Below are 17,596 nucleotides of genomic sequence, written 5' to 3'. Positions count from 1 at the left end.
TCTGGACTACAAAGAGTACATACGTGGCAAATGTCCCAAATTATATAAATTGGAGTCTGCCAAGTATAGATTAGTGACAATTACTGTCTATAAGAGATACATTGGCTACTTGCTTAACTACTGGGTAGGTTAACGTTAATGCTACGAAAAGAATTTTTAATAACTTTAACAGTTTTTAACCAATTTTTGTCTTTTATATTTAAAATTTTTCACATTAAAATACAAAAAGAATTATTTAATGGCAACAGTCCATAGAACAATTCTAGATGAGGAGAGAGTACATGACCTCTCTCGATGCATATAACTTTGGACTCAGTCATGAATTTTAAACAATTTTTTTTTTTTTATTTGACATATACATTTGTTGTTAATTATAGAGAAAAATGGAGAAAATCGGGAAATATCTGTACCCGCTGCTATCAGAAAACTGAAGTCGGGTGGGTAAAAATTTTGAAAATTTAGTTTTCAAATGCGAATATCTCCAATAAGAGATAATTGACAGCTACGATACGGTTATTGTAGTGCTGGAAAAGGAGATTATATAGATGTATTTTTTTTTTGAAAATCGGAACACAAACGAAGAAATAGTACCGTTTTAAAAATGTAATATACCCGAGGTTTCCTATTTTGGGGACCCTGGCCGCGCCTCTGGTCGTCCATGAAGTCCAAGTTCAGAACTTGAACTCGACAACTTCCGTTTTGCTATTATATGAGAGGCTTTGGGTTTAAGCAATAAACCTGAACAATTTCTGCCGTTTTCGATTTTTCTTGAGTTTTTTAAAACAAAAAAAATTAGCTATTTTCACGTAAAAAATTTATTTTTTGCTTAAATTTGTTATTATAACAGCGAAACTACTGAGCCGATTAAAACGCCATATATGAACGGATTAAAGGATATTTAAATCAATTTAAATTTTTCTAAGTTTATTTAATTAACTATGTGAAGATAAGTCTAAAAAAATCACATTTTTACTTAAAATTTTTTTTTAAAAAAACTCTCCATAGAATTTAAAATTTGGACCATATTTGTACTACTGAATCCACAATACATCAAAATTGTGTAGTGGTTTAAAAAGCCTCTAAATTTATTTAGATTATGTTGCACTGTGTTATAATTATGGATCAATTGCAACAAACAGGAGTAAAAAACATAATTTTAATAAACTTTTTTCAACGAATTGTTATTAGTAGAACCAGCATACCCGTTATTTATATAAAGTTTAAATTATAAACATAAAAAAGAATATCCCTAATATGTATTAAAGTTATTGGGTGTAAGACCTTAAAATAGATTTTATTTTGAAACATCTGTGCAATTTTTTCAAAGTATTGGCCATTGTTAACATATGGTTTCCGAGGCAAAAGAACTGCTCATATTTTGAGGCCAAGAACGAATCAAGCCAATATCGGATAATCTGTTCCAAAGTAAAGCGTACCTATTTCAGAGAATCGATCGAAACATATAGTAGTCGGTTGGGACAAGGTCTGTAATACAAAGCGGGTGAGGTAAAGCTTCCCAACCACTTCATTCTAAATAATTTTTAAAAGATATTGCAACATTTGCCCAAGTGTTGTCGTGATGGAATATTATAGTTTCATTTCTCGCTTCAAACGAATCAGTTGTGTTCGGTACAGGCTCATAATAGATAGGACCCTTTTGGTCCCACCAAAAAAAAAGAGCATTACCTTAGCATCATGGATATTTGGCTTTGGTGTTGATACCGACGGGTTGGCCAAGCTTCACGTAAGAACTCTTACGCTTCGGGTTATCGTAATAGATCCATTTTCCATCGCAAGCAATGATTCGGTGACAAATTAATTTCATTTATGGCGTTCAAACATCACTTCGGCCATGCAAAATTGTCTTTCAAGGTCTTTCAGCTTCAATTCGTATAATATACAATTTTTTAAGTCACACACAATAAAGTCAAACAATTCCTCATAAAAATTAAAGCAAAATTCTACATTCACTCCAGTTTTATTGTACAATACTAAAATAAAACTATACAATAAAGTAATCCATCCAAATAATCATTTCAAGCGACATACATACTGGCAAACCCTGTAGTTCTAAAGGTAGCACTTACATATATTTAAGAAATTTTCATTTGAATTTCAGAAAATTATAATAGAAATTTAAATGGTAATTAAACTAGACAATAGTAATTTCACACGTAAAGTAAATTGTTGTCCGGAGCATGTCGATTAGCACCTACCAAAAATGCTCTTCCTAAGTTCGCTAGTTAAAAGCCTTGCAGGAAGATTGATGGGTAAACAGTGATGATTTTAATCAGTAACAATGCAGAAACAGTTTCATGGGCTGCAGGGAAAGTTGCATGTATGTCAGTGTGTTAATCACCTCCTCTAATGTGGTCCAATTATAAAATAATTAAAATTCTCTAAATGAAAAACTTCAATGAAAATATTAAAATACTAAAGTTCATGTGCTTAATGTTTAGGTTAAAATTGAAAAGCCATAATAGTAATTAATATATATGTAAATGTATTTTAAATATCAAACATATAATTTATATTTTTTGTATAAGTTTATAATTGTAAATATTAACATATTAAATTATTATTATATAATTCATTATGTCATTTAAGATCTATTTGTTTTATTTGTCAATTTATGTAAATATATTTAAAACAATTTTTGTATGCCAAATTTTTATAGAATTTTTTTTTAATTTAATTTTTTTAAACAATAAAAAATTAATATGAAAAGTGTTTAACTTTTGATGTCATGAAAGAAAATATAAAAAAAGAGTTTTAATTTTATAGCTAAATTCAAGTGATTTATAAAAAAATTAAATAAACGAATATTAGTTTATTTAAAATATACATACATAAATAGGAATTTAAAGCCTTCGCCCCTCACCTAAATTTTATTTAATAGGATTACTTTTTTTGTAATATGAATTTTAACGATAAAAAATATTTTTCTTGTTTTAGTTGAAAAAATTTGTTAATTTGAAATTAACCGTTACAAAAATTTCATTAATTGAATTTATTGAAATATGGAAAATTAAAAATACAATATAATAACCCCTATGACACCCTATATTTAATCAATGGAAACTTTTTAATCATTTCAAATACAGTTACCGAAATAATCTAATTTACCGATACCGCTAAAATACCGCCAGTGAAATAATCCGAATTATCGTAACCGTTTCGAATCGGTATCCAACCTTCGATAATATTCAACTTGTTTGAATGTTTTAGTTAAGTTAACCATAATACCTTTATATATCTATTTCGAATCGAAACTGAAATAAAAACAAATTCAATACCGATATTGTTACCTATAATTCGCCTTGACTGCCAACGTTGGAAGGAATACTAAAATAATTGACAGAATAATTAAATAATTTAAATAAAATTTGTTTCTAAAGTCTAAAAATCCCCCCGATTTGAAATTAAATAAAAATATGATCAATCTTCGATTGTATATAACAAAAAGTTATTAGCTTTAGTTACAATTATTGATCGATATTAAATATAAACTTATTTATTTTAACCAATTGAAAGCGGATAATTTATTAGTAATATTTAAATTGTTCTTTAATTAACTTTTCCATATTTTCATCTAGCTACCATAAAATTTACTTCTACTTCTTTCAAACAAAATTTAGACCCTTTCAAAAATAGTTGAAGGGAAATAAAGACTTTATTCTGTAATTGCTTCAGGGCTAATTCTCGTATTCATATACGAGTGAATACTTATTTTTGGGATTCCCTTATTCGATAATGAATAAAATGTATACAAGTTTATAATACAGGCTTGCGGATTTTTTAATCGAAAGCTACAAGCATTTACTTCGATTAAGAATGCGAATATTAGCACCCAGAGGCCTTTTTCGACTAAAATATTTTGTGTCCTATTTTGTTTTTTCTGTGTTCACTCACTTCTTTGTAATTAATTTGGAAATCACTTCACTTACACAGCTCTAATTTACTGTAAAACATAGTTTATACAGCGCCATCTTGTGCTAACATTGTTATACAAATGGTTTGTGTATTTGCTAAATATTAAGACATTGTTGTACATTTAGTAGTAGTTAGTTCAAGGATGGAAAATATTGATTAAAAACGGTACTAAATTTAAACTTAGGTTTTGTTAAATTTAAATATGTTTTATCTCTAGGGGCACAGAACCCAAAAGAAAATGATCTGTTTTGTACAAATATGTTTAAAATTAATTGCAAAATCGGAAAAATTATTTTTTAACCCAAAATTTTTGTTTCACTAAATATTAAAAAAAAATTTAAAAAACAAAATAAAAATTTTAAATTTAAAAATAATTAGAAATTTTTTTTTTCAAAAAATTAAAAAAAAACTTTGGAAAACAATTTTTGTTTACCTAAAAATATTTAAAATTTTTATTTTGAAGTATAGTTTGGTGAAGGATAAAGAAGTGGCCACTTAAAATCGCTACGGATTAAAGTGAGCATAACTTTTAAATGAAACAACGTATGTTAACATTTTATACATGAAATTAAAGGCAATTTATTATGCTTTTAAAAAAATATAACTGTAGGTTTATGTATCTTTATTTCAAATAAATTTTCTGGCTTTTCTTTTTATGCCTCCTATTAATAAGAGCACCACTTTTCTTCCCACTTCTACCGTTATTCCAGCATATTTATTCCACTTTTTTCTCATCAAAATCTGGTTATTTACTGTACCTCCACTCTTTTTCAATTTACGTTTAACAATATATTTCGATTGTACGAAGATTTGGGTAATTTGTTTAATTGATTTAACATCAATATTATTCTCATTATACCACTTCATAGTTGTATTTGAGTAATGACAACTTGTCATTGAGTAATGACAACTTGTCTAAAACTTTGTGTCAGATGTGTGATATCTTATAAATGACAGCAATCGCTTTTCCAAACTCTCTTTTTATATATAATTCTGAAAATTCTTTAAAAACATGTCTGAGAAGCTTAACTCTTCAAATATATAAGCGATAATTGATAGCTATTTTTATGAAGTGCTCGACGAGGAGATTCTGTATGTGTAATTTTTTTTAAATCGGAACACAAACGAAGAAATAGGATCATTTTAAAAATTTAATATACCCGAGGTGTCCTACTTTGGGAACCCCTGGTCCTGCTCCTGGTGGGCTTATGAGGTCCAAATTCAAAACTTAAACTCGACTACACTTCTTCTTTGCGCATGTAAAATTTCATTCAAATCGGCGTAAGGTTTAGAAGTTACAGATTTATTTCCCTATTTTTTTATTCTCATACCACTGAGCGTTGTTATGAGTACTACAGTGCGTACGGATTTAAATTGGTCACTTCTTTATAGGGTAAATATTCAGTATGCTTGTTTTGATTTATTTTCAATAGCGTGTATGTGGTGATGATTGAAACATAAATTATTATTTCATAAATAACTTAATTTAAAATAAGTATCTAGGTAAAAGTCCGACAAGGAGTATTGTAAACAATCATCCGCATATTATAAAAATGTATATTAGAGTGGCTCGGCTTTACATGGAAAATTCAGTGTAACAAAATTATGAAAAGGTATATTATTACATATTAGCAATATCGGTACAACACGGTTATTTTTTGGCCCCGAAGTTCAAAATAAACAGCTGCTAAAGTAAAAGATGAGTATTCAATACTCAAAAGTACCAAAGTATGGATTCACAAAAGGACAGATAGTCATTTCGTAGGAATTGAGTAGTATTTAGAAAATTTTTGTAAATTTTGTATTTAAAAGTAAAAATGCCATTTGAAAATAAAATAAACTTTATTAAGTTGTTAATAAATAAAACTTTTTTGTTAAGGTCTCCTTAATATAAATGTTTTTTTTTGTGAGATACGAATATGATAATGTGTGATGTAGTAACACATTATCAAAAAATATTAACAAAAACGCCTCAAAATTTTAAAATTCAACCGCACAATTAAATAAATATGTACTAACATATGTATATTGTGGACATTATATATAAATGTTAATAAAGATTTTTTCTAATCTAACCCTTTTATTTTGAATATAAAAAGCGGAGACTTCTTTGAAAACGCTAGTTACATTTTCAAAATTCTCATAATATTTATTAACGCTAAGAAAATAACTTTTGCTTACCAAATAATGAAGGAAAAATTATATAAAAATCTACTTATTCTGTGCAGTGTTTTAGTAGTTTTTGGTGTAATAGCTGGTGTGGGATTTCCCAAATTAATGCAGTCAATGATTAAAAAAGTATAGTGAATTAGAAAATATAAATTATTTCATATTATACAATTTTTGTGTAAAAATTTTTAGCAAATAAATCTAAAACCCAATTCTGAAACACGCAAAATGTGGGAAAGTTTTCCAATTTCTATAAAATTTTCCATTTACGTTTGGAATGTCACCAATCATCAAGAAGTGGAAGAGGGTGGCAAGCCCAAATTGCAAGAAGTGGGACCATTTGTATTTGAGTAGGATAAATTTTTAAATAAAAAAATAAATAATTTTCTTTATATAAATTATAACAAATGATTTTAGAGAATGGAAAGATAAATACGATATAGCAGATATTGATGCAGAAGATGCTGTAGAGTTCAACATGCGTAATACATTTATTTTTAGACCGGATTTGGGCTTAGGTGGTGAGGAACTTGTCATTATGCCTCATCCTTTAATACAGGTTTGTACTTGGTCAATTTTTTTTTATATTTAATTTAAAAATTATTGATTATTTTCATAAATAGATCATGGCAATTTCCATTAAACGCGATAAAGCTCCCATGCTTAAATTGATTGCAGAAGGTTTGGAGGAGATTTTCAAACCAAGCAGTGCTTTTATTCAAGCTTCATTTATGGATATTTTCTATAGAGGCTTCAATGTGGATTGTAGTAGTAATAATTTTGCTGCCAGTGCCATTTGTCTGAATTTTCATACGGGAAACGTAAAGGGAGGTGTTCAGTATAACGAGACGTTATTTAAATTTTCTCTATTGTCAGCGGTGAGTGTGAAATATTTTGGCTTATTGTTTTCATGAATTGAAAACCTAATAATTATACAACAACAAAAATAATTTCAAAATGAACCTTACGGCTAAATTTTTAAAACTAAGTAAAACACTGTGCTTCAGCATAAAGTTACTCCCTTTGTGATTAAGTGTTGGTGGTCGACCTGATTGAGGACTTCATCATAGTATTTTACAATTTAATTTATATTTTGTGACTTAATTATAAAATTATAAATTTCTTGACTTAAAATTTAGGGTATTTTCCAATTTCAAACAAGTAAGGTTGTGATCATCATTTTTATACCCTTCACCTTCGTGAGAAGGTTGTTTGTCATTCCGTTTGTAATTTTCACAATATAATTTTCCTACCCTATAAAGTATATATATTCTGGATCGCTATAGATAGCGGAGTCGATTAAGCCATGTCCGTCTGTCTGTTGAAATCAATTTTCTGAAGACCCCGGAAATCTTCAATAATTCTGTCAGACATGCTTTTAAGAAGTTTCCTATTTAAAATCAGCAAAATCGGTCCACAAATGGCTGAGATATGAGGAAAAAACCAGTACAACCTCGATTTATGAGCAATATCTGGATTACTAAGTCATTAATAAAGACAATATGGATATCTAATGATAGATATTTCAAAGACCTTCGCAACGACGTATATAAGACCATAGTAAGTTGGACCTACAATCGGTCAAAATCGGAAAAAATATTTTTTAACCCGAATTTTAAATTTAAAAAAAAAAAATTTTAAATAACAATTCGAAAAAAAAATATTTCCAAAAAATTAAAAAAACAACTTTGGAAAATAAAATAACTTTTGTTTACCTAAAAATATTTAAGATTTGTATTTTAAAGTATAATTTGGTGAAGGGTATATAAGATTCGGCGCTGCCGAATATAGCTCTCTTACTTGTTTTTTTCAACATAGTCTAATTTTAGCTCTATGCTCTTTGCCCAAAGTTTCTCTAACTTTTTTCCCTTCCTAAAAATAAGATTTCTCGAGGTAATCAAAATAGATATTTTTTGTGAGATTATTTCATCTTTGGAGTCAAATTTCTTTCCTCCGAGACATTTCTTCAGGTTTGGAAACAAGAAATAGTCACTCGGGTCTAAATCCGGAGAATAATGTGAGCATTTCGTGATTGTACACTTTTGCGCACCCGATTTTGATCAAACGCGGCAGTCATCTTCTTGAAGATTTCTCATATCCAAGTGATCATTTAAAATTTAAACCACTGCGCCATGTAAAATGCCTATGGTTTCCACAATCTCCGATCGACCAATTGTCTCGGGTGTAGAGACCTCAACTGGGCATTTGGAATGTTAGGCTTATTCGTGCTTGTACGGCCACGACGAAATTCAGTAAACCACTTTTTACCATTGAAATTGAGGGTGCACAGTTCCCATAGTATTTACCAAGCATAGCCTTGGTTTGAGTAATGGGTTTTTTCCACAAAAAATAATGCTTAAAGAGCAAACGAAATTCACTTTTTCCAAGTCATGAGGTAGTCTGCTACCAATAGCTGTCAAACACAAACTAAATGATCCAGCTTGTTAACATTTTGACAGGAGTCATCTAACAGATGCCTGTTAACAGGAGCAGTGTCGGCTTTTCAATTAAGAGCTGGGAAATTCACAAAGTCGCGGACCCTCGTATGTGGTTTTGGCTTTATATGAGGACTTAGATCAGTTATGGTGCGAACTGTACAGAATTTGATTAATTTCTTAACACTTTGAATTACTTACATACACGAAATTTATGTTAATATTATTATATATAAATTATTTTTCTGATATATGGGTTAATGTGGGGTAGGATCAACTATGGACTGATCGTCACAAAAGTTGAAAAAAAAATAACTTTATATAACTTGGGGGCCTTCCATTGAGACTAGGAATAAATGTTGCCCGATTTTCGCCATACCTTACAGTATAATTTCAGATTACTTAGAACTAATTTGTGCAAACTTTTAATAAGATTGTCGCATAATCAACATATTTATGACTGCTCAAACAGTATTCCAGGGGGAAATTCGTCAGCGGGCTAGGTGAAATAATGGACAGATAGAAACCTTATCATTAGGGAGTATTTGTGGAATATTTATCCAGCTAGGTTCTTTGGTTCTATCGTGTTTTCAACAGACAGACGGACGGACATAGCTAGATCGTCTTAGAAACCCAGGATATATATACTTTTTGGTTCTATGATCAATATTTCGAATGACAAAATCAATATATCTCTATCTCTTCTTAATGGTGAGTATAAAAAGTGGTAATGAAGTACTCAACTTGGACTATAATCTGCACTTGGTACACTTGGCGAGTAATTATTTTTATTTTTTAGCAAATTAGTATTAAAAATTAATTAATCATACGACTAGATGTGCCTAATGAAAAATGTTAGAAGAATTCTAATATTATTACCAGGGTAACCAGAATCATGCAAATGTATGCATTAGGTATTTATTCGTTTCAGAACATTTGAAGAATTTTGGCTTTGATTTTTTAGTGCATGTTTTTGCATATTTTAACCTTATATATATTTGCATTTATTAGATTTTACAGCTACTTATGGCATATTTTAAATGTTTTGTTCATCAAACAATTCAATAAACCTTTCAATCAAATGTTAATTTTGCTGTTTTAAATAAACATTCTTCAGTTTTTGTCATACAGAGAAACTAGTTTTAATTGTTAATAAAATTCTTCAGTCTAAATGACGATATTTTTCTATTATAACTGAAACATTTTAGGTGGGATGACAAAAATTTGGTTATTTAAATCGCAATTCTTCTATGTCAACTTCGAAATTCTTTTTCTTGAAAAGTTTTGATGATTTATGATAGATGTTCTTTCAATGAAATGCGTGAAGGGTCCCGTGAAGCAAAATCTTGTAACAACCCCTGCTCTAGGTGGACTAAATTATTTCGAATAAAACATTTTTAAGAAGTCATAAATTGGTTTCTGAAATATAATAAAAAAAAAATTGGCAATAAATTTAGTTACGATAATGAATTTTTGTACTTGACCTAGAAATTTACAAATAAATCACAATTAAAAGTTATTTTCACAGTTTCTTCAAAAAAGGTTTGTTCAATTAAAAAAAGCTGATGAATTTTCCATGAAAAACATTGAAACTTTTTTCCTTACATTCCCTTTCAGAAATCAAAAATATGTCTTTAGGTTTATATTTCGAATTGCATACTTAATAGAGTAATTATTTTACATACTTACTAACTTTATAAATAAATAATGAAGGAATTATAATTATACTTAACCCTTTTATGGTTAAAATAAATATAAGAATAAACATATGTAGCGTATGTGTTCACACCTACAATATTTAAAAGTAGACACCAACAAATTAGAAAAGTCAAATATTTTTAATTCAATTTTGTTAAACAAAGAGTCGGCAATGGAGTCGTCTATGCAGTCGACTATAAATTCAACCAAAGAGTAGTCTATAGAGTCAATCAAAGAGTAAACTAGTTAGTCGTATATAGTTTGCTCTAGTCTAATGTCGACTATAGAGTTCAATTTTATAATTTTCAAACTTGTTATACCCTTCATCTTCGTGAGAAGGGTATATATAAGTTTGTCATTCCGTTTGTAATTTCCACAATATAATTTTCCGACCCTTTAAAGTATATATATTCTGTATCCTTATAGATAGCGGAGTCGGCCCCAGATATCTTCGGGATCAAAAGCTTTAATAATTCTGTCAGGCATGCTTTCGAGAAGTTTCCTATTTAAAATCAGCTAAATCGGTCCAGAAAAAATGCTGAGATATGAGGAAAAAACCAGGACAACCTCGATTTTTGACCTATTCATTAATATAGACAATATGGATATCTAATGATAGATATTTCAAAGACCTTTGCAACGACGTATATAAGACCATAGTAAGTTGGACCTACAATGGGTCAAAATCGGAAAAAATATTTTTTAACCCGATTTTTTTTTTCAACAAAAAATTTAAAAAAACAAAAAATTTTTTTTAAATTTAAAAAACCAAAAATTTTTTTAAAAATTAAAAAAATATTTAAAATAACAATTCGAAATATTTTTTTTTACAAAAAATAAAAAAAAAAACTTTAGAAATAAAAATTTTGTTTACCTAAAAATATTTAAAATTTGTATTTTGAAGTATAATTTGGTGAAGGATATATTATATTCGGCACAGCCGAATATAGCTCTCTTACTTGTTTAGCTCTAAAATTGATTTCCAGCTATTCGATATTTCGAAATAAATTTCGAAAATCTCTAATAAGTATTCAATTCAATATGTTTATATAAAATTAATAAAGTTCTTTGTTATATTTAAACAATTATAAAAAAAACAGTTGATAATTTTGATTTTTAAGATGTTCGAAAATACGAACTTATTAAAAATTTCTAAAAATCCATAAATTTTGTCTTAAATTCAGTCTATAATTGATTTTTGGCTATTTTATCTAAAGTTCGAATTTTCGAAATTAATTTCGAAATTATTTAATTTTCATACTTTTATATAAAAATTATAAAATACTCTATTATATTTAAAAATTTATAGGAAACAGATTTTTTTTAAGTTCGAATTTTTTGAAAAAGTAGGAAAATTAAAATATTTTTTTTATATCCAACTGGTTTTTTAATATTAGTGGTTATTTTGTTGAACGCTTTTCTTGATTAATATTTTTATTAATTTTTTAGTTATTTACATAAGTTCGAAATGAATTTTGTACTTTTCTACATCTATAAAGTGTTATTTTTATACCCTTCAGCTTCGTGAGAAGGGTATATATAAGTTTGTCATTCCGTTTGTAATTTCTACATTTTTCATTTCCGACCCTATAAAGTATATATATTCTGGATCCTTATAGATAGCGGAGTCGATTAAGCCATGTCCGTCTGTCTGTCTGTCTGTCTGTCTGTCTGTCTGTCTGTCTGTCTGTCTGTCTGTCTGTCCGTCTGTCTGTCTGTCTGTTGAAATCAATTTTCTGAAGGCCCCAGATATCTCCGGGATCCAAATCTTCAACAATTCTGTCAGACATACTTTCGAGAATTTTGCTATTTAAAATCAGCAAAATCCGTCCATAAATAACGGAGATATGAGCAAAAATCCGAGACAACCTCTGAAAATTTCATCAAAAAACATAATGTATTGCATGCTTTGACAAAAAAACAACAAAACGTATGGTTGGATGTGCAAGCTTTGTGTATTTTGTTTTTTTTTTGTGTTTTGTTTCTTTTGGCGTTGTTGTTGTTTTTTATACAACTAAACTTTTGTTTGGTTGTGTGTTGGTTTTTTTGACAAAAAATCAACAAATCGTATGTTTGAATGTGCATACATGCTTTGCGTATTTTGTTTTTCTTTTGTGTTTTGTTTCTTTTGGCGTTGTTGTTTTTTATACAATTAAACGTATGTTTGGATGTGTGTTGGTTTCATTGCCTTGCGTATTTTGTTTTTGTTTTTTCTTTTGGTGTTTTGTTTCGTTTGGCGTTGTTGTTGTTTTTTGTGTTCTTGATAAATTTAGGATGCTGTACGCTGAAAGTGGGGAAAGTACATACATATATACTAATTATAAAAAATAATAATGCATCCACAACAAAGGTGAAGGGTATATAAGATTCGGCATAGCCGAATATAGCACTCTTACTTGTTTCAATGTAAAATTCCTTAGAGGAGGAGAGAAAAAATACATATAATTAAAAGAAAATGATCATACCAAAAAGTTTAGGTATTTTGGGTCATATGAAACATTAGATAAACAAATAGGGTTAAGGCTTTAATTAAATAATTATAAAACAACAAACAACCCCAATTAAAAATTTGTTTATATTGAGAAACTTAGCTCCTACCAAATACAACCAAAATAGTTATTAAAATTTTAAAAGAAATTAACTAAAAGTGTAGTTAAGTGTATAAATATAACATTTTCATATTTTCATATAAAAGTCATAAAAAATAGCTGAAAAAGGCTTAGTATTTCTTAGAACATTTAAAATAAATAAACTCAAAATGATATTGTTACTATTGCCAATACAAATCTATAAACGTTTGGCAATTTGTTGTGTGGTACTAATATCGGTGGCCGTAATAAGTATTCTCGGATTTCCCAAGTTAATGAAAATAATGATTAAAAAAGTAAATTAAAATATGCTCGGTTAAAGTTAAAATTTTAAATAAAATTGTGTTAAAATTTTATAGGAAATTAATTTAAAACCCAATTCGGAGACCCGACAAATGTGGCAGGAATTTCCAATACCAGTGATGTTTTCCATTTATGTTTTCAATGTCACAAATCCGAAAGATGTTGAAAATGGTGATAAACCCAAGTTAAATGAAGTGGGGCCATTTGTGTTTGAGTAAAGTTTGAATTAATAAAAGAAAGTTAAGTTTTATTTCAAATTAAATAAAATGATTTTAGAGAATGGAAAGATAAATACGATATAGCAGATATTGAGGAAGAAGATGCAGTGGAATTCAATATGCGCAATACATTCATTTTAAGAAACGATTTGGGTTTAAGTGGCGAAGAAATCGTTACTATGCCTCATCCTTTAATACAGGTTTAATAATTTAGTCTGTTCTGTAAACTGACTCGTTTTTCAAAATGTGTAATTTTCTAAAAGGAATAAATGGACATTTTATTGTTCTATAAATCTAATATAATATTAAATATCATCAAATCTAAATGGGCGTGGCACCACCCATAAAAAGTAAATATTTATTTTCGAATGTCTGCAGAACATTTAAACTTTATACGAATCATTTTCCTATCATTACATGAAGTTTAACCAAAAATGGGAAGGAGGAACTATAATCGTAAAAGTATTTAAACTGTAACGAGTCAATTTCATATCACTATACGGACTTTAGTTGAAAATTGATCGAATTAGTGGACGTGGAACCTATCATACAAAGTAAATAATTATTTTCGAATTTCTGGAAGGCTATAATTGTGAAAGTCTTCAAACTTTATAGCGATTAATTGCTATTGAAACAATCAAATTAGTATTTCTCCACCTAAAATTTTGCAGTATGTATATCTGGAAAATCCGATCATTAGGGCTGATTCTGATTCGTTCGATTCGCTGTAATTTCGGTTGTCACCAGTTTTTCCGTGCAAAAGTAAATCAAATGAATTCGACATAAAGAATTCAACAGTTCCTTTAAAAGTGAAAAAGTTAATCGGATTCAGTTTACAGACAGGGTCATGTAGTTGTGTATATTGAAATGTCCAATAAGAAAGATTTCATTTTTATATAGTTTGTAGCCATTTCTATTAAACGTGAAAAAGCCGCCATGCTCGAAATGATTGCCCAAGGGTTGCAGGATATTTTTAAACCTACAAGTGCCTTTATTAAAGCCCCATTTATGGATATTTTCTATAGAGGTTTCGATGTGGATTGTTCGGATAGTGACAGTTTTGCTGCTAGCGCTATTTGTCTAAATTTTCATACGGGGTCTGTTAAAGGTGCTAGACAAATCAATGAAACACATTTTAAATTTTCCCTTTTGGGAGCGGTAAGTTAATATGGAATATGTGATAAAGAACAATTTTTAATGCCTTATGCTACATAATAAAATAAAAACAAGTATGAGAGCTATATTCGGCTGTGCCGAATTATACTTCAAAATACAAATTTTAAATATTTTTAGGTAAACAAAATTTATTTTGTTTTTCCAAAGTTGTGTTTATAATTTTTTGGAAAAAACTATTTTTCGAATTGTTATTTTAATATTTTTTTTATATTTTTTAAATTTAAATTTTTTTTTTAAATTCTAAAAAAATTTGTTTTGTTTTTTAAAAAAAAATTCGGGTTAAAAAATATTATTTCGATTTTAACCCATTGTCGGTCCAACTTACTATGGTCTTATATACGTCGTTGCAAAGGTCTTTGAAATATCTATCATTAGATATCCATATTGTCTATATTAATGACTTAATAATCCAGATATAGGTCAAAAATCGAGGTTGTCCGGGTTTTTTCCTCATATCTCAGCCATTTGTCGACCGATTTTGCTGATTTTAAATAGGAAACTTCTCGAAAGCACGTCTGACAGAATTATTGAAGATTTGGATCCCGAAGAAATCTGGTGTCATCAGAAAATTGATTTCAACAGACAGACGGACATGGCTTAAACGACTCCGCTATTTATAAGGATCCAGAATATATATACCTTATAGGGTCGGAAAATTATATAGTGGAAATTACAAACGGAATGACAAACTAATATATACCCTTCTCACGAAGGTGAAGGGTATAACAAGTAAGAGAGCTATATTCGGCTGTGCCGAATTATACTTCAAAATACAAATTTTAAATATTTTTAGGTAAACAAAATTTATTTTGTTTTCCCAAAGTTGTTTTTTTAATTTTTTGGAAAAAAACAACTTTTCGAATTGTTATTTTAATATTTTTTAAATTTTAAATTTTTTTTTTTTAAATTTTAATTTTTTCTTTTTTAAATTTTAAAAAAAAATTTTTTGTTTTTTAAATTTTTATTTACTATGGTCTCATATACGTCGTTGCAAAGGTCTTTGAAATATCTATCATTAGATATCCATGATGTCTATATTAATGACTTAGTAATCCAGATATAGGTCAAAAATCGAGGTTGTCCTGGTTTTTTCTTCACATCTCAGCCATTTGTCGACCGATTTTGCAAATTTTAAATAGGAAACTTATTGAAAGCATGTCTGACAGAATTATTGAAGATTTTGATATCGAAAATATCTGGGGCTTCAGAAAATTGATTTCAACAGACAGACGGACAGTCAGACAGTCAGGATCCAGAATATATGTATATACTTTATAGTGTCGGAAAATTATATTGTGGAAATTACAAACGGAATCACAAACTTATATATACCCTTCTCACGAAGGTGAAGGGTATAATAATAATGAGTATTTCATCAACCCTTTTTTTAAAATTTAGAAAATATCCACAAATTGATTTTAAATTTGTTGATTTTTTGAAATTTTTAACTTGTTCGTTCATTAATTTAAAACGTAAAGTGTCGACCAACAATCGATGTACATTTTTGATTTTATTTAATTTTTGCAAATTTTTTTTTTTGTGAGAAAAATAACCAAATTCTACCCAATTCCCATAAATTTCCCTACTCAATTAAAGTGAATGATAACAGGTTTTATTCACAGAGAAGAACTACTAAAGAAATCTAACGCCAGCTCAAGATTTCCTAAATCGAGAGATAGTAGAAGATTTTCTAAAGTAATCTATAGTTAGATTTCCTAAAGAAATCCATCACTTGCAAAAGTTGTGCTAAATAAATCTATCGGTTGCTATAGATTCCTAAAGAAATCTATCGCTTGTTGAAGATTTGTTAATGAAATCTATCGCTAGCTAAAGATTTCCTAAATTAATCTATCGGTAGGTGAAGATTTTCTAAAGAAATCTACCGGTAGCTAAAGATTTCCTAATAAATCTATCGCTTGCTGTAGATTTCCTAAAGAAATCTATCGCTAGCTGAAGATTTCCTAAATATTTCCCAACGAAATCTATCGCTAGCTAAAGATTTCCTAAATTAATCTATCGGTGGATGAAGATTTCCTAAAGAAATCTATCGCTAACTGAAGATTTTCTAGAGATATCTATCACTAATTGAAGATTTCCTAAAGACATTTATCGCTAAGTGAAGATTTCCTAAGTACATCTATCGCTAGCTAAAGATTTTCTAATTAAATCTATCGATCTTAGCGCGGTAATTTAAAATTTTCTAAAGAAATATATTAAAAAATCTTTCTTTGGTACAGTATTTTTAACTATATTTCCTTATCCAGAGTAATCACAGTGACGCTGGACGTTTTAAAGTCTCGCGTGGCATCAAAAACAATCGTATGTTGGGTCAAGTCTTAGAGTTTGATGGAGATGATGAACTAAACGTTTGGCCCGGTGAGGAATGTAATAAATTCAAAGGAACAGATTCAACAATATTTGCACCCCTTATGAAACCCAGTGAAGGGTTGTGGACATTTTCAGCGGATCTATGTCGTTCGCTAGGACCCCAATATCAAAAGAAAGTTAAATACAATGGTTTGCCAGCCTTAAGATACACCATGGACTTTGGTGATGTAAAGGTAAAAGATTTCAAAAGAAATACAAATATATAGTATATGTAGTTAAATTTTGAATAAAATATTTCCATAGAATGAACCCGAAAATCAATGCTTTTGCAAAGATTATCCCGACGATTGCCCAGCCAAAGGTACTATGGATTTATCGTTGTGCAATGAAACGCCCATGATTGCCTCTATGCCGCATTTTCTAAATGCTGATGCTAAGTTGTTGCAAGATGTTGAGGGTTTGCAACCGGATGAAATGAAACATGGAATCCATATAGATTTTGAAATTGTATATTTTAATAACATTAATTACTGCAGAACTTAATAAAATTTCTATTTTTATTTAGATCTCCGGTACACCCTTATCCCTGGCCAAACGTTTACAATTCAATTTGGATGTGGAACCCATTAAGGAGTTACCCGTCATGAGCAAGTTGAAACCTTTGGTAATGCCTCTGTTTTGGGTGGAAGAAGCTGTGAATTTGGATAAAAGTTTTACGGATCTCATAAAATCAAAAGTTTTTACGTAA

The 17,596-nt window shown here is 29.0% G+C and overlaps 2 protein-coding genes across 2 annotated transcripts in view; one reads left to right on the top strand and one right to left on the bottom strand.

Annotated features, from left to right (window-relative positions):
• RpL29 (ribosomal protein L29) overlaps window positions 1-17,596 on the bottom strand; it is a 242,714-nt gene that overhangs the window by 161,289 nt on the left and 63,829 nt on the right. The gene's annotated exons all lie outside the window — the stretch shown is intronic.
• Window positions 1-17,596, top strand: part of LOC135961417 (sensory neuron membrane protein 1-like) — a gene marked incomplete at its 5' end in the record, with an annotated part of 19,886 nt that extends 2,290 nt beyond the window's left edge. The window contains 13 exons of the mRNA XM_065512916.1: window positions 4,419-4,438; window positions 6,150-6,231; window positions 6,295-6,452; window positions 6,520-6,661; window positions 6,726-6,980; window positions 7,242-7,263; window positions 12,944-13,119; window positions 13,183-13,340; window positions 13,403-13,544; window positions 14,245-14,502; window positions 16,785-17,081; window positions 17,152-17,355; window positions 17,414-17,596. Coding sequence (XP_065368988.1) covers window positions 4,419-4,438; window positions 6,150-6,231; window positions 6,295-6,452; window positions 6,520-6,661; window positions 6,726-6,980; window positions 7,242-7,263; window positions 12,944-13,119; window positions 13,183-13,340; window positions 13,403-13,544; window positions 14,245-14,502; window positions 16,785-17,081; window positions 17,152-17,355; window positions 17,414-17,596 — 2,097 coding nt within the window. The remainder of the gene's footprint in view (window positions 1-4,418; window positions 4,439-6,149; window positions 6,232-6,294; window positions 6,453-6,519; window positions 6,662-6,725; window positions 6,981-7,241; window positions 7,264-12,943; window positions 13,120-13,182; window positions 13,341-13,402; window positions 13,545-14,244; window positions 14,503-16,784; window positions 17,082-17,151; window positions 17,356-17,413) is intronic.

This window comes from Calliphora vicina, chromosome 5 (genome assembly GCF_958450345.1).
Source record: "Calliphora vicina chromosome 5, idCalVici1.1, whole genome shotgun sequence".
Lineage (NCBI taxonomy): Eukaryota > Metazoa > Arthropoda > Insecta > Diptera > Calliphoridae > Calliphora > Calliphora vicina.
Note: the sequence above shows the minus strand (reverse complement) of the source record. Positions and strands in the feature narration are given on the sequence as shown.